At 35.2% G+C, this 26,327-nt stretch overlaps 1 protein-coding gene across 4 annotated transcripts in view; it reads right to left on the bottom strand.

The window, feature by feature from the left end:
• The window catches only part of IL1RAPL1 (interleukin 1 receptor accessory protein like 1), a 664,262-nt gene that overhangs the window by 136,873 nt on the left and 501,062 nt on the right, over positions 1–26,327 (bottom strand). For 3 of the 4 annotated variants that reach the window (XM_064407415.1, XM_064407416.1, XM_064407419.1), the window contains exon 6: positions 20,942–21,016. The exons of the other annotated variant lie outside the window; for it this stretch is intronic. In XM_064407415.1, coding sequence (XP_064263485.1) covers positions 20,942–21,016 — 75 coding nt within the window. The remainder of the gene's footprint in view (positions 1–20,941; positions 21,017–26,327) is intronic. 4 annotated transcript variants of the gene reach the window in all.

The raw sequence follows: 26,327 nt of genomic DNA on the forward strand, positions 1-26,327 counted from the left end.
AAATAGAAGTGGAAATAGGATAAGAAAAGAAATCTCTTCAAGATGTTGAAAAAACACACTGTGAACATGAAAGCATCCACCCCTCACTGCTACTGAGCAGCTCATATACACAGCAAACTTCATGGAAGGAAAGACTTCACAGGAAACAGGAAACATCTTACACAAATATTGATAGATGAAAAGGAGGTGGGGCAAAAAACTTAAATACTTTCGAAGGAAAAATGGATCATAGTGCAATTGTTGATTCTGATAGTTTACAATATGAAATTGTTGAATACTTTGAAAGCATAGCTCCTCTATAAAAACTGAAATACAGTATTACAGTGTTAACTACTGAGTTATGATTTGTTGACTCTTTTGGAGTGACAGGCAATTCCTGTAGCTTTTATTCCTGAATGGCCATGTTGGACCTCTCTTCCCCAGGACACTCTAAGAGATAACACTACAGACAGATCTTTACGAAGATCTGGCCTTTACAAAGAAGTGGATGTATTTGCTATTAAAAGAGAAATTTTGGCATGAGGTTCTGTGAGAGTACTGGCAGGTAGACTCTCCTGGGTGGAGTAGGAATGTTTTAACAAAATGCCTCCATTACCCCCATGGGCACAGATGGAGGTGTTATCATCCTGTGTGTGGTGATTGAGATGAGGGGACACTAAAGAGGCTCAGCCCCGTTTACCCATGGGGATGACAACTGAGGATATGCAAGAGAAACAAGCAGATTAAGGTAAACCTACAAGGAATTCCTTTCCCCGTGTATTCCACCTAGTTTCTTTTACTCTTTCATCATGAATTAGATATGCTTTTTATGAAAATATTTCCATTACACAGCCCAAAAGTGTTTATGGGTTTAAAGTAAATCCTTGTGCATATATCACATGGAATTGGTGCTTCAAATTAAACTCTTTTATTTGGGTTATGAAGAGAAAATTTTTCAAAATATGGAAGACGTTAAGGTTTTACTTAACATTACAACCTAGAGTCTCATATAAAAGAGTTACCTTTGCTGCTCAAATAGGTACAAAGAAGTAATTTATATCCCCACGATTCAGGACATAGGAATTAGAAAATCCCTAAGCTTTTCTTATATAAGGGAAGGAATTTTGTGCTTCTGAAGAAGCCTTATTTCAAATGCTGGGGACAAAAGTGAATAGTAAATTATTTTTCCATGGGGAGGCCGGATGCCCACAGCATCTCTAATGTCTTTCTTTGCTGCATGACCAACAGAGCTTCATATCCCAAGTTTTCCCATCACTGCCATGATTAATGAGCTATCTTCCTTTGACTCAGATTTTTATTCTGCCTAAAGAAGAACACATATTTCACATACTGTGATTCAATAGAAAGTTGTTGTCCTCCCTGCATTTTTTTTTTTGTTCTTAGATCATATTTTAAGTACCCATTGCTCATGCTATGAAAATAATGAAATATCATGGAAAATATAGTTTATGGATAAATTATATCTGTTCTACCTATAGACGTGCACGAGAAACCATAAAAGGTATGTGTTCAAAATGAAAATAATTTATGAATATTTAATTAAAACATTTTCTAACTGCGTTTTTAAAATAACTTTTTACTGTAGGAGAACATTCCACAATAAATAGCCACACTGAAATAACTGAGGATTCCTACTTGTTTTTGCACTGTACTGCTTTAATGTTAGCCCTTTATCCCTGTAAAGGTGCTTTCCTGACAACTCAGTAATTAATGGAAAAGAGGTGAGTTGTTAAATATTCAGCTTTCATGTCTTGTATTCTCTTGACAGAGATCTGTAAGAGTCACACATATGCAGAAATCCTTTGAAATGTTGCACTTATTAAATGATTTTATAAGCCCTTTCAGATATTAAAAATGGGAAAAAAAAAAAACTCCAGTGGTTTTATATACTGTGAAAATGTCAGGAAAGCTAAGAACCCATTATTATGTACTCCATTATGTCTGAAGCAGGAAGAGTGTTACCAGTAAATATAATATTCTTAACACTAACTCCCACAGCTTTTAATGGAAAAATATTTCCCATTTTTCAAACCTTGCAGGCATAAGAGGAAATGACTACTTAACCAGGATTATCTTGTTTTCTCCCCTTTAAAGATATGTATTTTGATTTTAAAAATATTATTTTATCATGGTTGTCCCATTATATTTAGGCATTTAGACATAAGCAGCATCCATGTTTCTCATTCTGACATGTCTTTAACATTGTGCCTCATGGGTGCACTGCTGCAACCACACCTCAAGCTGTGGGGCACTTTTTCATCAGCATTTTTCAAAGTTGTTACAGGGACACTGAAGAAACGCCTTCTGACTAATGAGGCCATTAACCTGAAAGAGACAGCACTATGCAAGGAACTGGCTCGTTATTGGTAACTCTGCAATGGCTCTTCCTGCTCTTTTCTGACGAGGAATAGCCTGAATGTGTAGAATGAAAGTGGAAGTGTGGCAGGGAAGGGAAAGTCACCCTGACTGCAGCAGACCATCAGGATCACTGTGGCAGTGCCCACAGCTTCTGGCCCATCTTGGGAGGTGACAGTAATTCCTCTTCTCCAACTAACCCAAGGCTTTGCCTCTCTGTGAGGACTACAAAATGAATATTGGTGGCCTACAGTTAGACCCCATGGAAAAGCCTTGCCTGGTGAGTTAATGAGTTGGATTCACACAAATGACTCCTGGAGAAAAAAAAGATATATACTTCTCAGCTGTTCCGATCAACTGAGCCAAAACTTTAATGAGGAATTAGCTCCTGGAAGTTCCAGGACTCAGGTTATCAAAGCTTTGTCAACATGACAAATTGCCTGACAAAATCTCTCTTTATCTAGGAGCTGTTTGTGTATATCAGTGGGTGAATGAATATATGTAAAGGGGCAGGGGTGGACACTGAAACCTCAGGAACGTCTGATCATCTCTAGCTGATGATAATTTCAAAACTACTTCTGGCCTCTAAAGGCATTCCTGTTCTAGTTGGATTTGATGGTTGCACAGATTTTACTAGCAAGCACAGAAAAAAATTGTGAGCAACAGAGAGAATTTGGCACAGACTATCACAGACCAATACAGAAAAAAATGCAATTTCCCATGGTCAACATGGTCCAGAGAGGTACAGAGAAACAAGAAAGCAAGCACACCCTTGTCAAAGCTAGTGCAGAGCTCTCCCAGGCAGGATCTACATCATCCTCCACAGCTGATTTTAGTCATGAGCAGTCATTCTCACAAATCTTATATGACAGTAATAAGCTTAAAACTGAAAAACAATAGTGAAGATAAATGGATATAGAAATGCTAAAGGTTCAAAGGCCAAGTGAAGAGTGCCCTGTCAATGATTCTCAAGTGGCAGAGCACTTGCTGACTGTGGCAGCATTTCTCTTCACAGAAATGGCAAGGCACAACTTCCCAATGACATTTTCTGGGAATTGCAGTGGGGAACCTCAGAGAAAGAAGAAACAATTCTTATCTCATTTGCTGCACCTGTGTTTGTGCAAAAGTAGGATGAAATGTGGAGATTGTTTACCCAGAGTGATGGTGTTTTGTTTCCTTGGCCTATCAGGGCCAAGTGTGTCCAGACTCTCGGTCAGGAGACAGGCATGAGATTCTGTTCAGTGGGGTTGGGTGCTTGTGCAGGGTCAGTTTAGATGCAGTGTAATACAGTATTGAATAATATAGTATAATAAAGTAATTAATTAGCCTTCTGATATCAATGGAGCTCTCCTCATCATTCTTCCCTTCGTCAGGATTGCACTGCATTTACAATAGCTAACCACCTTTTTTATTCATCTTATCTATATTTTCTTTGTTTTTCTCCTATTTTCTTATACATGCATCCTATTTTTTGATCCTAATTAAAATCTGCTTTTATGTATAAGTATTAAACAGAAACACAACTAGATAACTATATATTCATCATGGTCTAATGTAATTCACACATTAATATATTTCTGCAACAGAATTTGTTTGTATTTCTTTCAGTTTCTATCTAAGAAACAGAAGAAATCAATATTAACTTTGCAGGCTGACATTAACATAATTAGAATGTTACTAAGGAAAGTCTCACTAAATGTGTATTGCAATCCTGGCTTCATGATCAAGACAGATTTTTTCAGCCCTTTCATTAGAGCCATAACCCAACCATACCGTATACACTCTCCTTCCTTTCTGCATTTAGCTGCTGCTTGTAGCATGGTCCAGTACTGCAAAGAGAGAGTCTGTGGATTTCCCTTTCCTCTGCCACAGTGAGGGCACCATTTGTTGTCCTAATTATATTCTCTGTAAAGGACTGAAGTGGATATGTTTCACCCCAAGATTCCCTCCTCCTTTTCTGCTGTTTGCCAGTATTTACTTGTTTTGACTCAATCCCTGCAGAGATTTTGTGGGATTCCTGCATTCCAACTGCCTGATGCCTGAATTTCTGGTTTTGAACAGGATAGATTTTTCATTTTGCTGGAGGCTCTCATTTTATGCCTGTTACACCTACACCTAATATAATTTTTATTTATTGCACTAATTGACAAATGTATTTTTTGGCTTTCTCAGAGCATGTTGTCTGACTAAAGGTCTTTCAAGGATACTTCAAATTCCTCTGAAGTTATTTCTAAAGTTTAGGTTGTTCACTGAAATTTGACCAGAACATCAGACCTGACATTTTGGACAATTTCTAAATATCACAATGACCATTAAAAATCAGGGTGACTAAACTCTGTAGTATGTGTTTTAGTATCAGTTATATCAGACTGACTATTTATCATCTAATCCCTTCCAGAAGAAAGGTAGTGTTCTCTGTGCTGCTAAAACATAAGGAGGCTTCAGCCTGAAATAATGGGATCATTTGGAATCAGTGTAGGGAAGAGTACTAATAAATACTGCTTTGAAATTTGTAATCCCTACACAGAGATTACAGATTCTACTGCACATTTGCATGTGAAAGATTTTCTCTGGTTTGTTTCCCATTAAAATTGGCAGTGTGGTAGCTAGTGGATGCACCCAAACACATGGTCTGTTTCTTTGAAGAGATGCTGAAATACCAAATGAAAGCTATGCTAAGCAGTATGTATTTGGATCTTAGTGCAAGGACACATTCTGAGATTACACCATAACCTGAGAGAGTTTTAAGTATCCAGAGATGCCAGTCAAATGAAAATTACAAAGGCTCACTGGTAGCTTCCATCTTTGTAGAGTCCTGTGCGATGCCTGGCAGTTGTAAAATGTCCTCTAATAAGAAGGATTGGACATTGAATAGATTGTATAGAACTTTTTATTTATCCAGTTTAATTTTTAGTGACACTTTTACTGTATGGAATAAGTTTGCTCTTTGTCTTTCTCTTCTTGTCTGGGAAGAGCGTGGTAAGGGAATGAGGAAGAAGGCAATGTCCTTTACAGGGTTTAGACCTATACAGGGTTCATGGTGAGCACTGAAGGAGCACTAAGGGGCAATAACTGCAATCTAAAGCTCTTTCAACAGAAAGAGCAAAACAATTGCTGTTGTGGTAGCAGCTGCCATGACTAGATATGACTAGTTGGGGGTGGCTCTACAGAGTCCACACATAGTGGAATAGAAGTATTTCCTCAAGAAATTTACAGTCTTTGTGGTAAGCAAACATATAGAAATCCATGTGGAGAGTGTGAATCAAGTGAGTGTTCATAATTTCAGTTACATTTCATCCTGTCTGGCTATCATCAATAAATGTATTTAATTAAATATGTGGTCTGAAAGAGGATGATACTTAGCTATATCTGCCATGTATGAAATGCACAAGTGAGTGTTAGAGGATTCTTGATGTTCAGAGGTACATTCTTGAAGTTCAGAGTTCTTGAATTTCTGATGAGTTGAGGTAAGGATGTGGGAGGATAAAGATGTTTCAGAGATAATGACTTTCTTTTGTTCAATGACTGTCACTTTTATGGAAGATACCGGGGAAGGAGAAAGTCTCTTCTACCCTCAGGGTATTTGGGTGAAACTTCAGCAGGAGAGGAAGTCCCTTTCATTACAAGAAATACCACTTGTGAAGACTCTGCTGTTCCAGAATATGCCCTTTCACAGAAATCTTTCTTGCTTTACTGATACAGGAAGAGTCTGTCCCATCCCTGCTAGCAGTATAACCAAAGACTAATTGGAAACTGAATTCTTTAAAATGCCTCTCAGATAGAAAAGTGGAGAACAGTCCATTGCTGGCAGGTATTATAGCTCTGCAAAAGGCACAGTGTTTGAATTCCAGGTAATCCATTCCATTAGTTATATTAGAATAACTCTTGAGAATAGTGACAGTAAAAGAAGGCAGAACCCAGACTAGAAAGCCATAATTATTCAGGACATGAGACAAATATTTATCATAAGGGTGGTAGAGACTGTCTAAAAAGAGAAAGCTAGCTACGGTCGAATAGTAGGAAACAGAACTGGAATCCACAAAGCATTTGATGGCTATGCCTTTTATAGGAAGGAAATAGGTGCTGCAGTATTGTGTGAAACTCTATCTCCAGCAGGCAAGGAAGATCACTAAAGGGAAAAGTGTACAGCCCTCTAGACAGTGAAACCTGGGAAAGAGAGAAGGTACATTTTACATGCAGTTAGCAGAAAATATTGAGAGTGCTTTTAAGACTTTAAAGAATAAATTTTCTTGTTTTTCTAATACAGAATTGTTTCAATTGTCCTCAGGCTTCTGAAACATTTATCTCCATACAGAGATCACAATCTTGAATCTCATGTACTGGAAAGGGTTTGGATTGCAAAGACAGCTGAAGATGATTGACTTTAGAGAATCAGAAAAAGTTTGAGACAGGAGAAACTCTTACAATTCCTTTCAATACTATGCTTCTGAAATAAGTTTATCATTACTTACATATGCCAGACTTCTACTTCATGATATTTTTAACTTCTGACTCCAGGCAGTTTGTTTTTAAAAGTGAAATTTTAAGAAAAGCATGTATAATTTAGACATTCTTAACAGTATTTTCTACTTAAATCAAAATTAATGTATAGATTCTGACAGTCACTTTTTCCCAGGATTCGTCACTAAAGGAAAAAAAAATCCTAACATTAACGCAACGTAAGTTATTTCCTTTAGCTACACATTAGAGATGTTCTCTCAAGCCACCAATTTCTGTTATCATCTTAAGTTTTTAAGGAGGCAGCATACATCTTTACAAGTCTTGACCTTTATTAATTGCCTGATTATTTTTATTTTTTCCTTCCAAAATCTTAGAGCAAAATAAATATTCTTTAGATCAATTTTTTAAGTAGACAGAACTGAGTAGCACAGACACATGAGGAAGGATGAAACCTATTAAAAAAACCCTGTCTTTTTATTGTCTTTCCCCTGTTTAAGTTTAAACACAAAATTTAACAATTGTTTAAAAATATTTTTTCTTATCTATTAGAAAACTCTCAACTGGTAAAAGCCAACTTCTCCTTGTCTTTTAAAACACATTTATGGCTTACTATCATAGGGGAAATGATGCAGGATATGGGTTTTCATTTCTGCATGAGATGTTTGGATTTTTAGTTTATTGTTATTCCATAGCACCTGTAAACTCTACAGCTACAGTAATCTGTTCCCATTTATGTCTATAATATGCATAATTTATATGTGGATGCCAATCAAACATTTTCCCTTTAAAAAAGCTACTTTTAAAGGTAGACTGCTGGCTTTAAAATAACTTATCCTTCTACATACTTAATAAAAAAATATTTGTATCTAATTTACTAGGGAATAAAATTGATGATACATATAATTGGCTTTTCATTCTACAGACTCTCTAGTCCTACGTTTTTGTCTAGTTGAGAATGCAAAAAATTTATAAAAAATAGCTTTACTTTTGCTCAGATATTAATACTTTTGTCTTTTAACCTATTTGCATGTATTTCTGTGCTACAAAAGATGAACTGCAGGAACAGCTGGTAATAATTTTTAAATGATTGTCTGTGTTGGGTTTCCTAATTAATTTTCAAATAACTCCAGACTTTTAATTAAAATATAATATATTTTCATAAGCAAGGCAAATTCATCTACACATTAACCTATATGATAGATAGTGTGTTTTGGGGGTAGGTAAACTACTGATCATAAATAAGTAAACTAACCATTACTAACTGTGAAAAATATGTTATATTGTAGACAAATGTGCTAGTAGATGATTTAGTAAGGATTCTGTATTGTCCTTTAAATCATAAATGTGATACCAGGGTTCAAGGAATTGCAAAACATTTATGCCACAGCAAGTGACAACACGTACTGTGAGCCTTTTAGAAAGCAAAGAAAACCTCACAGCCTTTAACTTCAGCAATGATTTACCTTCCATAACACAGGAAATGCTGCTGGGGTCAAGTACTAAGACTCAGCTCATCTACAAGTCAGTCCCACTTGAGACCCAAATTAAGTGGCTTTGAAGTAACCAGCAATACCTGCACCAGCTTTGGACATCTCAAACTACTGAAGTCCTTATTTTTCCATCAGTGGGCTGCTGGTAAATTGCTGCTGGCATTTCAACACTTTGTATCTCCTCATCTATTAGGTTAATTCAGAATGAATCATACTGAATTTAGGACACAAATCCTCATGAATTACATTTCATGCCTTGGGATATTATGACAGCTCAGAGGAGTTGGTCCACACCCACACTTGTTAACAGATTGCCAGAAGGCAAAACCAGAGCTAGGGGCAGGGGTACTGCAGAGGGGTGGGCGATGGATCAGGCAGTGACACCATCTTGCCATAATAAAGATAACACTTCTAAATGACAAACAAAGTTCAGCAGAGGGGATCCTCAAACTCAGAGAGATACTGACTTGGTACAGTCTTCTCTTTTGTTCTACTTCAGGCTGGAACTATTTTCTAATTACGTGAAGATGGAGTTGAGAAAAAGGATGTGTGCAAAGACTCACTGAACACAGTGGGGGTGAGGCTTTGCTAGTTTGGCATGAGCAGTGAGGACATAGCAGCTCAATTTTCCTGAAGAAAAATCTAGTTTCGACTGAAAGGGAAAGAATTTCAAAACAAAAGTGATTTACTCTTAAAATTACTAACTTAGAACTGTTTCCAGTGATAATTTCCTGCAACATAAAGTCAGACAAAAGTAAAAATAAGATATCACTCAATCCTTACATTAACCATACAATTGTATGTGTCGTACTTTTTCAATTTATTGTACAGATAAGGTTGAGTCAACAACTTTACTGCTGTTGTATTAAAATCAGTGCATTTTTTATAACAAAGCAATGTTTCAAATGCAGAAACAATTTAATTTTTTTCATGCCACTTACAGGAACAACTAAAAATGCCTGAAAGTCTTCTGATATGACAGCATTAAGAGACTGAAAATGTAACAAATAAAATATCATCTTCCCAAATTAAAATTATCTTTCAATTTTGCTGTATGACCATCAAAAAGTATTTGCTGTTGTTCTCAGTATCACTAATCTATCATATGCACTTCTGCAAAAAAACAAGGACCGTCATCCAATGTGCTTGTTACTCATATTGATGAGTAAAAAGGAGATGGAGCAAGAACAATGGATAAACAAAGTTAACTTAACATCTAATTAAGAAGTTGGTATGAGTAATACCCTTTTTCCTTTTATCACAGTTGAATGTCTGCTTTGCTCTCAAGATTCTTTAACTGGATATCACAGTCAATTAAGTAGCAGTGTGATTCAATACAGCTTTAAATAATATCAAGATAATGATGTCCCTGTCATGGTCATGGCAAATCACTAACACATCTTAATTAATGGAGCTACATTTCAACAAATTTAGCAGTCAAAAATGTAAACATATTAGAAGACCTGAGCTATACATTTCTGTGATGTACCACACCTTTTCTATTTCCTCTTATAAAATACTTCTTGTTAAATGGCTCAACATAAAATGTTTCTGAAAGCCATATTTTAATATAGTTTTGGAATTTGGCATTCATTCACCTGTTATGTAGAGGTGTCATGAAAGAAGTATTCACACACTCCAAGTTCAGGTATGTCATCCCAGATGTCTGAAAAAATTACTCTAAAATCTGATACAGGGAATGGAACAAGTTCTCAGTTTGGCAAAGTCCAAGCAAAGCCACCTTTATGGGAAGATGAAGGTAGCTGCAAAGCAGTTCCGCTCTGGTGTGATATGATTTATGTCATGCAAGTGCCTCTTGATCTATATTCACATTTTTTGGGAACTTACTGTGACCAAGTGTAGCTTTAGAATGATGTTTCATAACCAGTTTGAGCCAAAACACCTTCTTGCACCTTTTCTCTCTGGCTGTAATTCCCACTATCACCATGTATTGGCACAAGGGTTTGTTGCACTCATGTCACCATCAGCAAAGAAAGTTATCCAGCTTAAATTGGTTCCCTTTCCTTTAAATAGCTTTTCAGCCCAATAAGGAAGAGTGCTGGATGAAATAAGAGGAGTGTGAGGGGAGGCAGGTGTCAGAGCAGCACAGATTTACACTTCTTTAAAGCAGTCATGAAACATCACACCATTAATGGCTGGCATAGCTGCCAGGTGAAACTGTGTGTCCTCTCAAGAGGCTCTTCTGGCTAATTCAGGAGCCTATTTGAGCCAGAGGCTTCAACTTAAAAAAAAATGAACACTCTTCACAATATATAAATAGCAGGAATAAAAAGGTATTGACAGCAGCAGAAGCTAGGCATCTTAATGGGTTTTGTACATTTACTTTAAAAGGGGGTTTATGTAGTTTTTTTTTTTGTTTGTTTGTTTTTTTTTTTTTTTGTAATTTTTTCTTTAAAGGTGACTGTGTCAGAATAATTTTAAACAGAAAACAAGACCAATGGGTTTGCATGTCCAGAAATTGCAGGAAATAGTAGCAATTTTTTTCTCCTCCCCTGTCCTCTTGCTGCTGTAAAAGTAGGAACCTCTTGAACTGCTGGCTCAGTCTGCCCTGGAAACCACACTCCATTTTCTACCTCCATTTTCCTCCTTTCCTCAGGGACAGACTGATATAAGGAACTCCCCAAATAAAACTACTCTGAAAAAAATGAGTATTCATAAAACTAAAATGCAGGCAATGAATTGTAATGGGTATCAACACTCTCAGAAAAGTCTTTCAAATATACTGAGTTATGCCTTGTATGTGCCCCTCCAGTAACTACTACAATAACCTTTTAGTCCTCATTTTAGTTTTTGATTTAAACTATGTTGAACTATTATTGTTGGTAACACATTTGCACGTGTGTCTACTATAATAAGTAAACATTCTATTCTAAACATTCTTAAAAAACCCTAAAGATAATTTATTCCCTAACAGCAGTTCCAAAATATATTGTCTTGGATTTTGCTTTTCTAAATGTAACTTCTGTTTGTTTGTTTTTGCTAAGAAGAATAATCTTACTGATTTGAGTATCGCATAATGGAAAATATTTGCATTTATAAGCTTTTTAAAGTGCCTGAACTTTCCAAACCATTGGGAGACTGTAAATGGGACTTTGGATAATGTTGCTCTGATAAGACATCAGCTGTGCTAGCTGCCACTTGACCAAGGTTAAAAAAAAATAAAATTGCTTGCTGTATTTTTAAGTTGTCTTGGTTTATGTGAGTATTGAGTATCCTTATTAAGAGTTGAAAATATCTTCCAAACAGAAATCTTGTAATTTTGACTTAAGTGGGATGAATTCTCTGTTTAATATAATCTTATGGGAGATTAAAACCACACACAAGAAACCCACAAAAAATCTCTACTATAAACCTATAGGCGTCTTTGTATCAATCTCTAAACATAAAGTCAGCACCAAGAAGCTAGTCCTCCTTTGATTTTTAATGAGGAGAAATGTACCATGCATGCTCTTAGATATCTCATGAAAATCTGACCGTGAATGAATGATTAAAAATTACAAGCATTTATTACTTCAAATTAATTGCTTTGAAAGCTGTGAAAGAAACTAAACTTATAACCCTACAGCCTCACATCTCCAATCTATTCATTACATTAGTGTACAGAGAAGTAATTTTGCAATGGTTGTTATAATTTTTTCTAAATAAGCCTAATGTGGTTAACTGAAGTATGTGCTTCATTTATTTCTGGAGTGAACATGAATAGTTACTTGATACATTTTATTTCATGGTAAGTATAAAATTTGTCTAATATTTCTTTTCCAATATTTTCAGTTGTTGTAAACTAGCTGTTGGAATGACACCATCTTACTGGTAAGATAACACATAACTAGGTGAAGGACACTAAGCAGATTAAATGATTCATTAGAAGGTGACGTTTGCTGCAGAGCTCCAGGTAAACACTCAGGTCTCATAAACACCTATCCTGTAAATTTAAATTTGGGGTTTACTGAACTGAATGCCTTCTCTCTCCTTTAACTTCCTAGCTCCATGGTTCTCAAGAACTACCTCTGAGCAGTGAAACAAGTGTTTAACACCTGCGTTGATTTGCATTTGGTCTTTTATTTGTGTATACTTTGACTGGCCTGAAAACTAAGTACTCAATTAACCTCTTGTTTCAGGTGATATTTTACTTTCTTATGTGGAAAAGAACAAAAGTACCTAAGTAGTCCATTGTCAGAATTTTACCTCAGGCAAAAGAATAGAAAATTAAAAGAGGACAGATTGTGGAAAATACTTCTGTGTTACCTTTTTTTAATAACTCTTTAAAGCACTCTCAGACAGATACAGGACACCAGTTATGGTTGGCATGTGAACACTGAACAAACTGCGAGTCTTATTTGTCAATATGAAATTTAGACTAATAACCATGTTTATCCTAATATTCTCAAGCCTATCCCAAAACAAAGGACTGCACAGACCTATAGTTCATCATGCATTCATTACTAAAAAATTCTACATAAAGCTTTATAATACATGCCATATGTAAACTATTGGAATTGTTTCCATTTTTTAATATCAATTATTCTGTGTGGCATCAAGTTGAATTTCTGTATTTTTTAATTTATTTTCAAGTGCCTCAGATATTAAATATGTAAAATTATATAAGTAAATATATGTGTTGATTATGTCTTGAGATTATATAGCCTGTGTATTATATCCATATTATCCTATGAAAACAGACAAGAATAGCACTTCAGAATGCACAATCTGGAGTCTCAGTGTTAGTCATATGTTAACAAATATAAAAAAAGATCCTGTTCATCTGATTGCTTCAAAATATTCACAATACTATGTTCTAAACTGTAAGAGTTTATCAAAAGCATTCAAGCCCTCCAGACCCTTAGTGTTCCTTCAAACAACCTTCTCCTTTCTGGTGACCTGACAAGCTCTCAAATCCCCAGTAATTTTTTGCTATTAAGAATGCATGCAGATTTAGATGGATTTTTCAGAATGAAACCTGTGTGCAGCACTAAATCTGAATACAAATGCACAGTATGTCTAAGACAAAAACAGTGTTCAGTGCAGCTTCATGTAAAACTACTCTTTGAACAGCATGAGCACATGCTGACTTTACCTATAAGGCTGGAAAGCATTTATTCTAATTCCTGTAAAAACTCTAAATTCCTGAGTAAAAAATGTACTAATATTTGTCATTTCACCAATATATTGTTCTTGAGATGAGATTTCTGTATGATTAACTTTGCTGATTGCAAGAGAACTGTATCCCTATAGCAAGGTATTCTGCAGGAGTTAGTTAATTTAAATACAGTTATAAATGATGGTACACAATATTAAACTTTTGAGTTTGAATTTTGCTGTTTAACATTTTAATGTTTGTGCATAGCACCACTGTATGATGGTTTGGGGTGTTTTTAATGCAAATAAACACTCATTTGTTTTTTAGCATCATATATGATGAAGTCCCTACATATAATTCAGAAATGCTAAGTAGAGCTTGAAGCAAAAAATGTGGCAAAAAATTATCACAGAACAATATGATTCCTGATATTTTAAATGTATAAAATTAAAGTCTTACTAGGACTATAATTTCACATGAAATTATGTACTTTATGTGCCTAAATTGCACTTATTGCTGTGTGTACTTAATACGATCTTGATTACAATAATTTATATCCTGCTGTCTGCCATAGAGTATTCCTCCAAAGGTTTTGCTGTATCTGAGTAAATTTCATTCCAAGAGTAAGGAACATATAATTTTTGATTGTTTAAGTCATAAATTATCCACCTGATATGCAAAGTTTTCTCAGGTTTCATAGTCTTCTCTCATATTATCAAAATAGAGGGTTGTATTGCCCAAGCAATCTGAAATACAATATTCTCATATATCAGTACATAAAGAATCAGATTGACATAGTTGCATAGATACTGAACAGACACTTTTGATTTCAATAAATCCTGTTTAGATGTTTAACACAGATAAGTATGCTATATAGCACTCTAGAGCAGACATTTCTCAATGGATTATAACCTAGCACAAATAAAAAAGTTTTAGTCTTCCACCATTAAAACAGACAAATGTGTCCCAGAGAAAGCATTGAGAAAGAGGGATAAAATTTGAACAATTGTATTGTCAAATTTTGTCCATATGTAAATAAATAAATATATATATAGGGAGAGATTAGGCGTACATGTATATATATTTATTCTTAGACACACAAATGCAAAAAGAGAGAAAAAGAAGGCTTTAAAATATGTATGCTATTTTTGATATCTTAACCATGACCTTTTAGGATTTGATTAAATTAGGAAAAAGAGTGGAAAGAAAATCAGTTGACATGTTGTCACTGAGCTGTAACCACAAACTTTTCCTTAGTGTAGTTGAATGTTTCTGACTCACTTATTGTCCCTTCAGTAAACTGTATGAGGTCCTTCATGGACAGTCTCAGCTACAGAATAGTTCGATTAATGCAATCTGAAGGTTAAAAGTTTTAAGAAGGGAGTGGAGGGTACCTTGCAAACGCTTTTTTTCCCCCAGATAGTCAGATTTTAGAGATTTAAACTTCCCTTATCACCCCCTTTACTGGATTTTTTTGTATTTTTCCTAAGTGAAGACCCTTGTTAGGAGCCCACTTTAATGCCATGCTTCTGCCTTTGAAATTTGAAAGCAGAGCTGAAAATGTCAAGAATAAAATTAAAAGTTAATTTCCTTGTTTAAAGTAGAGCATGAAAAGGTGTCCGTATGCAGTTGTGGTCAGGTTGCATCTGGTTTGACTGGAAAAAAAAAAAACATACATACATGGTAAAGTAGGTATTTTGATGTTCTGAATTTCCTAATAGCACAGATTCAGAGAAATAGAGAACTTTTTAAAATAATTTCTTCCCTTCCAACCAAATGATCCTGTTTGAACACGTTTATAACAAAGCAGATGATAATACAGTTAATAAATCAGCTTATTCTGACTAAAAACCCCTCATTGGTGTTATTATTGCTGCTTCTGACACTTCACAGGGTCTTCATTTTTCAATGTGTCTCTCCCATAATGGTCCTCAGAGCCTACAACAACAGAGCTTGAGCTGTTTGGCATATCTAGCTATTATCATTAACAAAAAGACAGCAAAATTAACAGCAAAATGCCCCAATCAGATAAATATTTCTCTGTGTAAGATTTTCCTGAATGCTTGGTTTATATTTTCATTTATATATTGGTAGTAAAAATTGTCAAAAACACTTTTAGTTTTGTTTCTTTGTTTTGGTTTGTTTGCTTGAGGTTTTGTTGGGGTTTTGCTTGTTGTTTTTTCCATATGCTGATAGCATGTATATTCTTTACACATTTATACTAGATTTTAAATATTTCACTTTTGATGAACTAGTCTGCAGTTAAGTCATTAACTCTGTGAGTTTTTCAGCAAATCTTTTTCCTAAAGTTACACTAGGTGAGTATAGCCCAGGAATTGATATAATATTAAACCAAAATGTTTCAGAACAGTAAGGGTATAAAATTCTTAATTTAAAAAATTCCTTAAAACATTGGTTTGTTTAAATTTAAATTTTTGCAATAAATAGTTCAAAGAGAAAAAAGATTTTTTTTTTCAAACACCACAAGTTGTTTTTTGAAAGGACAATCCAAGCTCTCAGATAAATATAAAAAAAAATAGCTGGCATTGGGGAACCAAATTTTGAATTTACAATTTTAATTATTCCTATGTGAAACTGTTGCCCATATTACATTTATATAATAATAGAATATATTAAAGAGCAAGTGTCCAATTGAAACACATTATAAAAAAAAAGGTACAATTTTGTTTAAAGACAGTTGATGTAATCATATAAACTTGAAATTCTTCATATAATGAAAAAAATATGTTTGTGTTGCAGAGTGAATAGAGCATTTACATGTACTCTGTAGAAACAAAAATTCTCAATATTTTTTTCAATTCAATTTATGTCCTGAAAGGAGTCGCTGATTGCTAGTTATTGCCTATCACTTTAGTCAATTTATTTATACATCTACTTATTAATCTAGTTATGTATGGCTTTTGTCATTAACAAGGTCAATTGCTGTGGAAAATTTTTATGACAATAGAGTGCTATAAATGCATCAGCATTCTTCTGTCCCCGATGGAGGAGCTGCATTCTATTACTACCTTAGAAATAATATACTAAAAGTAGTTCAATGAAATTTTTTCTTCTATGTGTATAGGAAAGGGTAAGAAAGAAGAAATTCCCAATTCACTATATGATAGCTAATTTAATTTTATCAAAGTAATGTCCTACATAAAAACATTGCTTGGTCACAAGTAATGTTTTGGGTTGGATACAATTTAGGAAAATTCACTTTATTCAGAGGGCAGGGAAAGTCTCTTGGTTCCTGTACAGACTTACCTTTTAGGTCCATTCATATTCTGCTAGGAATACTTTATTCCTTTTTTTTTTTGTTGTTGTTGTTGTTTGTGGTTTCTTTGGGGTTTTTGTTTGTTTGTTTCTCTTTTCTAACATCAAGTCTACTTAGCTAAAAATAACTTTAACACTAGCTTTATTTTTCTGGGTGAATTTTGGCATGTCAGATTACAGCCTTGTGCAGAACCAGGAGACACACGGAAAAAGTGGGGACAGAGGCTAACTATCTTGTGAGGTTTTTAAAATAATTATTTCATATTTTGTAAATTTTTAATCCATATCCATTATTGTCTGTTGTGGAATCACTTTTTTCTACTTTAGTTACACAGCATAAACCAACTGGTTACTAAAATCAGAGGTTTTTTGTGTTAGGCTAATGGTATTCTTTGTTTCCTTGAGGGGGGCAGATATTGGACAGTGTTGGTGTGAAAAAACACTGTAACCTGAAAGATGAAACTCGAAAGACTCAGAAGTTACCAATTAAAAAAATTCCAGAATATAATTTTAAAAATAAATTTACATATAATGGATATGATCTATTTCTATCATAAATACATAACATCTGCATGACTATAACTAAAAATGTAGTTCCCCTAAGTTTTAGGATTTCTGACATATAAGGAACAATGTTAATTAATTCCTCCCTGAACGAGTCTGCATTAGTGTTTTCAGCCTTGTGTTTTCATTATTATTCCAAGGGGGTCTTATATTATCAGGATTGGTACACTTCATTTAGTTAGCATGTTGAAGGTAAGAAGAAGAATATTGTGGAGCGCAGTTCCGTGGTCATTATGTTCCTCATTCTCATGCCTTGCCTCCCCTGGCCTCCTGCTCATTGCCAGCTTTTCTCTCCCTGGCCCACGCTGCTGCCAGACCACAGAGTGCCTCAGATCTAAAAACACTCTTCATCTTCTTACAGCACCAAGCTTTGCAGGACACAATCTTTTGAAGAGTGTATTTAACATAATATTTTATCTGGAGATGTTGTTTCCAGAGAAGTAGTTTGTGGAGGGGTCACATATCTACTTAATAGCCTTTTTAACAGGAGAAAAGCTTAAATATAATTAGCATTTTTTATCCTTGCAACAGGATTAAGTAATTGATTGTGAATTTGGAAGTGAAGTAACAAACAGAAAACATAAAGACCAAAAACTAATCTTTCTTTCCTCATCTAGGTTTTTGTACTTCATTCCTTAGCTCTCCCATGCTATTTTACATGAAAAACATTTGAGAAATTAAATTCTTCTTCAATTTTTATCCTGTGCTTCTATCTTGTGCATTTCTGGTTATTTCAGTGAAATAAACAGATATTTCTGACTATATATCAAGACACCTGTGACTCTCTGAAGTTGCCAGTTGCAGCACAGCCATCCTTGACACACTCCCAAATACCAGCAGAATAGCCTGACACCTCTTCCTCAAACAATTCAGGATGACTTGAGCACCATGGGAGCCTGTGGGTTCCTAGGACTGAGGTGTGCAGATTCTCCAGCTCTGGTTTCTCACCTTTTGCCTTGGCAAGTCTGACTTAAGCCATATCAGTCACCCCTTAGAGAAACTCCTCCCTGCAGTCACATCCTGGTCTGATGTTGTTTTGTGGAAGCCAAGCAAGATAATGACACAACAGGTTTGTGGTCCCATGGCATTAGTTTTAATTGCTGTGTATAGAAGACACCCCCTATGCCTCCTGTCTTTCACCCAGCAGTGCTGGAGCCAAATGAATAAGATGTGTCTTGGATATGTCTTGGGAGTTAGATACACCTCTCATTAGATACTGCATGGAGGTGTTCTGTTTAAGAACTGAATTCCAGTAGCTCTTTCAACATAAATGCATTGGTACTACTGAGGTCTTCCTCAGAAGTGTGCCCAGCACTGCTCCACGGGGGAAGATTTGGAGGTGAAAAATCATCATTGACTTTTCAGTACATCATGTGCACCTGGAGCTAACACACATCCCTGTAAAGTAGGTATGACCTCCCAGAACATTCCCTGACACACACACACACACATAACCTCTTTCATTTTCAACTCCAGCTGGAAGACTGCAAGGTGAGCACAGAAATGTGGCAGGAGAGCAGGGATTGCCCCAACTCCCCAGCAATTGCTTACCTGCTAAAGAAATCCTGGACTGCCCCAAGCTCCTAATTCCTTGCTCTGTCTTCTCTTTGGGAATGGGAATATCACCCATTCTACTTCTCCAGCTTCCAACAACACTTTTATTTTCCAAGTAAGGGACGAACACACCATCCCAAATACATTCTGAAGGACTAACATTTTCTGGCAGTGTCTAGACTGGCCACAAAATGTGGCCACACCAAGTCTCAGTTGAGTAGGATTCTTCTAGCTTCGACAGCTATCTAAGTGAACCTTGGCATTATTCCAACATTAAAATATTCTGCATCTCTGTAAGGTATGAACTGACCCCCAGAAATGAATACTGGCTTTCCTCAGGGAAACATAGACCTTTCAAAGGATATCCAGCAGGACTAAGGCATTAAATCCAAGAGCAGAAAAATACAGTTTTCATGTTAGGGAACTATCAATTTATTTTACTTGTTCCAGTTCTCACAGGTTTTTCATGGGCTTTTAAACAACAAATTAATATATTCTTGTAGCTTCTTGATATAAGGCTAAGTACTGTAACTTCACCATAAATTAATTTACGGTCAGACTTTCCCATCTGTGTCTGAAAGTGATGTTTTCAAGTTAACTCTTTTATATTCACCAACAGCTACTTAGTTTTCTGAAGTGTCTTTTTCAAACCCAGCTTTTTTCAAATGATTTGATATGTTTCTTAGAACTATAAGAAATCAAAACTGAGATTAGTTCTAAAAATCATAGACTAAAACTTCTAGCTAGCCATTAATAATTACACTCTTCTTGAAATAGTCTCACCATACAGTATATTTAGCAGGACATCAAAGCCCAGAAAGGTTCTGCCTTTTGGTTTTGTTTTCTCTTTTTTTCATCCAAAATATCTCAGTAAGCAACATTAGTTAAAAAAACAAATGTGCAGTCACTTTGTTCTCTGTTCCCTAGTCTTGTGTTCAAACAAGCTAAAATCATTTAGGACTGGCATATAGGAAAGATTTTCTGAGTCAGTATATCAGAAACAATACCTTCAGAAAAATAGAAAGCTCTAGAAGGAAACATGCTACAAGACTCCTTTTCTATATAATAGTTTCTAAAAAAAACCTGTGTATCAACATATCAGAATTTACCTGGGTAGCCTGAATCATTCAAAGTAATAGTTTACTAATATTAAAGAAAAGATGAGTTATTCTCTGGCCGCTATTAACCATAAGCTGGTAATCACCATAAAATGCTCTGCCAATGAGTGTCAGAATTAATTTGCAAGCCTTCTGCTTTTTCTGATGTTGTGTTCCAGAACGTACTGAGCTTTACTTGCAGTATTTTTTCTATGAGATTTATATATATTTTTTCCTACGAGATTTGTTTCCACCAGATTGGTTTCCATTTTCTCCTGCAGCCAACATGTTAGAAAATCTATCAATAGGTTACTGTTCTGACACCAAAGCTTAATTCCAGTGTAACCCACTGTTTGTTTCTTACAAGTTGCTCTCATTGCCAATCCAAAAGGAGATAAATTGCTATATCTTGCAAAATCTATTAACTCATGCACTCAGTTTTGGAGCCTTCATTAGCTCTGCGGCAGTAGGACGTGAAAGTGACCAATCATACCCACCACCCACTAGACTAGAAAAAGTGACATAAAATGCTTTTTACATGCATCAATTTATCTTCATTCATCTATGCATAAATATCCATATATTCAGAATTATCAGATGCTATTATGATAACACTACTGTTTTCTGGATGATTTGCCTAGCACAATCTTTGTAATTAGGGAATATCTTTGCTGCCAACAAAGCACAGAAGTCTTCCGAGCAGAACTTAAACCACAAAATCCCAATGAATCCCAGAGCAAGTATGTATAAATATACAGAGAAGGGAAAGTTATGTTCAGATACTCTGGTCACTGATGACTTTCAGCAAGATAAAACCTAGCATCAGTAACCAAAAGCTTAGCATTCAATACTAATTATTAGGGGTTTTTTTGTCAAGAACAGTCTTGTCAATGATATATCATATATCTCTGCATGGAATCAAGATATGTCTAATGTCTTTTCAATTAAATTATTAATGTCAACATGCCATTACATTACCATCATACATTAACACATGAAATTCCTTCATACAATTTGAATAGAGGTTATTTATGTTTGCTACTTACCTAACTGGGTCTCCTGAATTGTTAGCTTACTCTCCAAGGGGTGTAAAAGCTTTGGTGGTTTATCTGTTAGTGGCGCTAGAAAAGAAAGAAATTCACATATGTAGTGTTCTGATTATTATTGGGTAGACTAAGACTTAGTTTTATACCTATTATTTCAAGAAGGCTTTGGCTTTCTTTTGTTTTAATAATGTTCATGCCTTCAGTATATGTAAATGTTTTTGCTTAGACAGTAAATATAGCTCCAAAACTAAAAGCCCTTGTATTAAAAATGTGAACACTTTAAACCCCTACAAAAACAAATGAATAAACAAACCCACAAAAAAAAGCAACCAAGCAATAAAAGAAAAACAACAAAAACCTCCAAACCAACGAATCAAGAAAAAAAACCAAACCAAAAATGCACTGACATTACAATTTTCTCTTTTTGTAAATTTTATTCAGGATTTCATAATTTGCTGTGATATTTAATTACTTTTCTATAAGGTATAGCCATTAAATGATAGATAACATAAGTTATTCTAAAACAATTTTGAATATTTGATGAAAATTTTATTTGAAAAGACATCCCCAATATTGAAACTTCGTAGAGCAGGGTACTACAAAAAAGGCTGTTTTCAAAATCCAAGGAATGGATACAATGAAATAATGTCAAGATTCCTAATACGATGGCTTCTCTTTTCCCTTTTGGTCTACCCTGAAATAATATTAGTAGACTTATGCAGTAACGGAATAGAAAGAATTTTGTAGTGGTTAAAAACTTTCTGACGGTTGTTGAAATGTGTTCAAAGTATGCATGTATATTAATCATGTTATTCTACTAAATATAACATCTGCCTACTTGGTTCATAGAAGTGACATTGATTATTACTACTTTTGTTTTTGTTGGCAAGTGTACTTTTTACTATGTCTGAGAGATGCGTGCATGCCATATGAACCAAAAAGAATGATTTTTTTTTTCCCTTTAATACTGGTAGTAAATATTAATGGGAAATTTCCAATTTTTCTAGTCACCTGCAACATTTTGATATTCTGCTTTTCAACATCAATTCATACTTCAGTTTTTAACACAGATTATGGGCTGTCGCAGATTTAAAATACATTTGACATTTTGATACAGCTCTAGAATATTTGTTCCCTTCAACTTGTCAAAATCAATGCTCCTGTTCTTACTGACACACACACATACCCATATGTGTATGGGCTTATTCTACAAAACACACTTGTCTCCTGTCAGTGGAATAGCAGGAGAAGTTTATTTGCATTCTCTTCATTATGTTTCCTCTGGTCTTTTAGTAAATTATCAATGTTCTTTAAAAGGTACAGCATTAATTTCAACTTTGCAACAATTACAGAATGGAACCATTATCAACTCATGTTTCTGCTTTACACAGATTATACTTTATATGATAAAAGCATAAACCCCTCAGTTGGTATCAGAGATGTTAACCCATCAGATCTAGCAATGAATCAAAATTCAGTGGAGTGGTAAAACACGTGTACTTGGTCCAAAAACTTTCTCTCAGTTCATTCTTCTTCCAGCTCCTAGTCTCTATGGGAAATCATTCTGCACTACAGGCTTTGGAGAGAGCTGAAAGATTTTTGGCATCATCTCTGGCTTGCTACTTTTCTTTACACCAATGTTAATTCTTTTTATCTGTTTTTCTCTCTCTCTTTTTATTTTTTTTTTCTTAAAGGCTAAAGTGGGTGGAAGGGAAAAGGATTCAAAATATATTTTCTTCTTAAACTGTAAAATTAGTCATTCCCATTTCTTAACTTCTCTGTAAAGGCTCATAATTCATCAGCCCATTGCCATTTTTTAAACATCCACTATGAATTTAGATTTAATTTTTTATTTCTGTCATTATCAACTCAATTGCTATTCATTAGATAATGTCTTCTGAGTCACTGTTTTTCTAAATCTGTTTTGAAACTGTGAGCAAAGTTCCCTCATTGTAAGTAAAGATATAGTAACTTGTGGAGTTAATCTGAATGCAATGAATAAGTAGATTAGAAACCAGCATTATTATCAGTTTAAGCAAAGACCAACATTACTTTTATGATCCTGTATCTCAGGTCTCTATGAAGCTTTCTACTTTTAAATGAAAAGGCCCAGGATGTATGGAAATAAATCATCCTTCAACAGAAATATGAAGTTGCTATAAAATTTTTGCCCAGTTTAATTTATGAGATCTAATACATAATTTAAGAAATAAAATGCTACTGAAAACAATAAATTAGGCACATAAATGATGTATCAGCATCACAGGATGGAAGCCGAGTGTCCCAACCTCCTCTTGGAAACAGGTCCAGTAAAGCAGGTTGTCAGGACCTCATCCAGTCACATCTTGAACACCTCTGTGGGCGCAGATTTCACCACTTTGGGTGTTCCAGCTGCCAACCACCCAGTGGCCCTACACTAGACTTGGGTCAGTGCATCTGTCTTTTTGAACAGCAAAAGGCTGAAAATTTCTCAGTGTCCCAGGTGTGGCCTCACAGACACTGCAGGACTGGGAACATGGACATGGACACTCCTGGACATGCTGGCTAAATTCTTGCCAAGAGCTGTGCAGTTGGGATTCATCAACTCATGCTCAATTTATTGTTCACCTGGGCTGACAGGACCATTCATGCAAAGCTTTTTCCTGCTGAGTCAGTCCCAGATTCTGCTCTGCTGCACAGGATTATTCCACTTCTAGACCAAGATGTTGCCTTTGCCTTTATTGGACTCCATGATTTTCTCCAACTTTTCAAGGCTTCCTGAAGGAACATCTCTGTTCTCTACTTTGTCACCTGTTCCTCCCATTTTGTTTAGAGTGCATTCTGCCTCATCCCCCAGGAGTACAAAACCTCCTTAATCAATAGTAAAACAAAGATTGAATAGAAGTCAATTTTGTCATATGCTTATTTTGATGGGTGGGTTACCAATGTTTGTTGACAGTAACAATTTATATTTAGTGAGACAATGCAATTCTAAAAATTCTAAACTGGGGGGGGGGTACCCCAGCATTGCATTCCTTTAGATGTCTACCAACCTCACACTGTTGCATGTCTGTCCTATAAGCAGTCATATTTCCCAGGGCCAACTACTTCACCTGTCCAGAAAAGTAAACATATCTTTGGATACATGGCATTCCAGAACTTTAGACTGTAGGGAACTACTGTGGATAGGAGTTATATAGGCAAAGAAAAGAATTTTAATAACTATATGTGCTTAAATATCAAATTTTCCAAGGTGATCTGAAACTTTTCCTCAGTCAAACAGAGCTTCTAGTATCTGTTATTTGATCCATTTCTTAGCCTGAAAATGTATGTAAGTACTTCTGGCATATTAATTCCAGTGGACTGATGCAGAGGTGAGAATTTCTCTAGCTGCCTCTACACCTCCCAAGTGTACACTCTACATTGTGGACAGTCAACATCAATGGACAACACAGAGTTACTACAATCTTCATTTAGTTTAGAAACTCTGGAGTAGACCTATATATCTCCTGTACACTTTTTCATATCCTTAAAATCATGGGGAATGACTTCTAACCAAGCCATGTGAGAGTCTGTTCAAAATCAATATTATTTTCAGACAGATATATTGAGCCAGGGTTATCTACTAAATTGAACAGAAAAAGCATAATTTAATACTGTCTTTCTAAAATTTTACTAAATAGCAAGAACCTAACAAAATTTATGAAACTCACAACTATGTCTGGTCTTTTAAATAAGTTAAATACTTTTTATTCTTTTTTTTTAGAAATAGATGCATGAAGGCAATAATTTTCGTGTCCTACAAAAATATCCACAATTTGAAAGCACTTCCTGTTCTTCACTGTATGCAAAGAACAAAAGTCCTTTGAATATGTTTAAAAATATAAAGAGAAGATGCTCTTCCCACCAGGTAGTACTTATCAGCATGGCTGTCACACAGGAGGAACAGAGTGCTCGGGTTCCTATTCTTGTATGAGGGAATTCTCAAGTCTCTTGGCAAGAATCTTAGTTCCTGGATATTATTATCTACTCATATATGGAGTCACTTCTCCCTTCCTTCCTCTTGTTTTTTTCTTTTTTTTCCTTCTCACTTTTTCTTGTTTTTTGCTTTTGTTTTTCACCACCTTCGCACCATCCCTCCCGCCACCCACTGTCCACCCCCACTGCTTTAGAGTCAAGAAATCATTTTAATCAAAATTGCTATATTCCTCTTTAAAAACAATGGGGATTGATAGGTCAGTGCCTTTTAAGGGAAAGCTGTTTGATCATAAATCAAGTTTACAGCTCATCTTATGTTTGACTTCTGAACCATCATTGATGAATGGTTTAAAAACAAATATGTGTCAAACTTGAAGTAAACTAAAGCTAAAAAAATAAAAAGGTGAAGTAACCAATTCTGAAGATTTATTAAAAATTAATATACAACTTCAAAAATACCAGTCAGCTGCAGACATATTGATCCTGCTCAGAGAAAAAGTGACTAAATTCACATTCCGTGTCTATAAGATTGGATGTACATTTAAAATATATTGAACAATTTTTCTTGCAGTGATGAAAGTGAGAGCCACCACAATCAGTCACCGTGCTGGAAACCAGCCAGAAGATAATATTTTTACATCAGACACTGACTTCCATGCTCCTCTTCCTACGCTGCTGCTTTAGCTTTAGATGAATGTGGTCACATGATAGGTACACACACTTGCTCTGTGCAAAACACCATCATTTGGAGAGACCAGCCAACTGTTAGATTTTAACACATGCAATGAAGAAGTCTTAATTCAACCTGTATATCAAAATAGCACTAATCTGGACATCAAAATGGAGCTCCCTCAAAATGCACAAACTTAATAATAGAAAAATTATAATTCCAAAGATCTTGATTTATGTTTGTTTTATGAAGTGCTCTCAGATTCTCCCTTGAAAATAACTACAAAAGGTTTTAATTTCTTAGAGGAAGACAGGGTTTTGTGGAATTGTCTGAAATTCAGAAAGCCAATTTATTGTCTGGACATTTCATTCCAGGCAAAAATTCACAGGAATAGTTGCTTAGCTTGTCCAGTCTGAGTTATATATATTTTAGAACTTTTCTGGTTCAAATGTTTTATTGAAGTAAAAATTACATTTTGAGGATGAAAATCCTTCTGATCTTTCTGAGATTTGAGATAATGCAATGAGATTAAACCTCTTATGTTTATGAACTTAGACTATTTTAGAAAAAATGACTGACATGTCCCTGGAAGATACTGTAACCATAACAAGGATTAAATAGGGGGAAGAATTCATTGCTATGCAAAGGGAAAATATTCCTACACTTTGAAATCAAAGGACATCAGAGACATGGAGTTCTTTTCATGAAGTCTGCGCTGTTTCTTTGAATTCAACCCACAGTTCAAAAAGACTACATCTC

The sequence above is a fragment of the Passer domesticus genome, chromosome 2 (genome assembly GCF_036417665.1).
Source record: "Passer domesticus isolate bPasDom1 chromosome 2, bPasDom1.hap1, whole genome shotgun sequence".
Classification (NCBI taxonomy): domain Eukaryota; kingdom Metazoa; phylum Chordata; class Aves; order Passeriformes; family Passeridae; genus Passer; species Passer domesticus.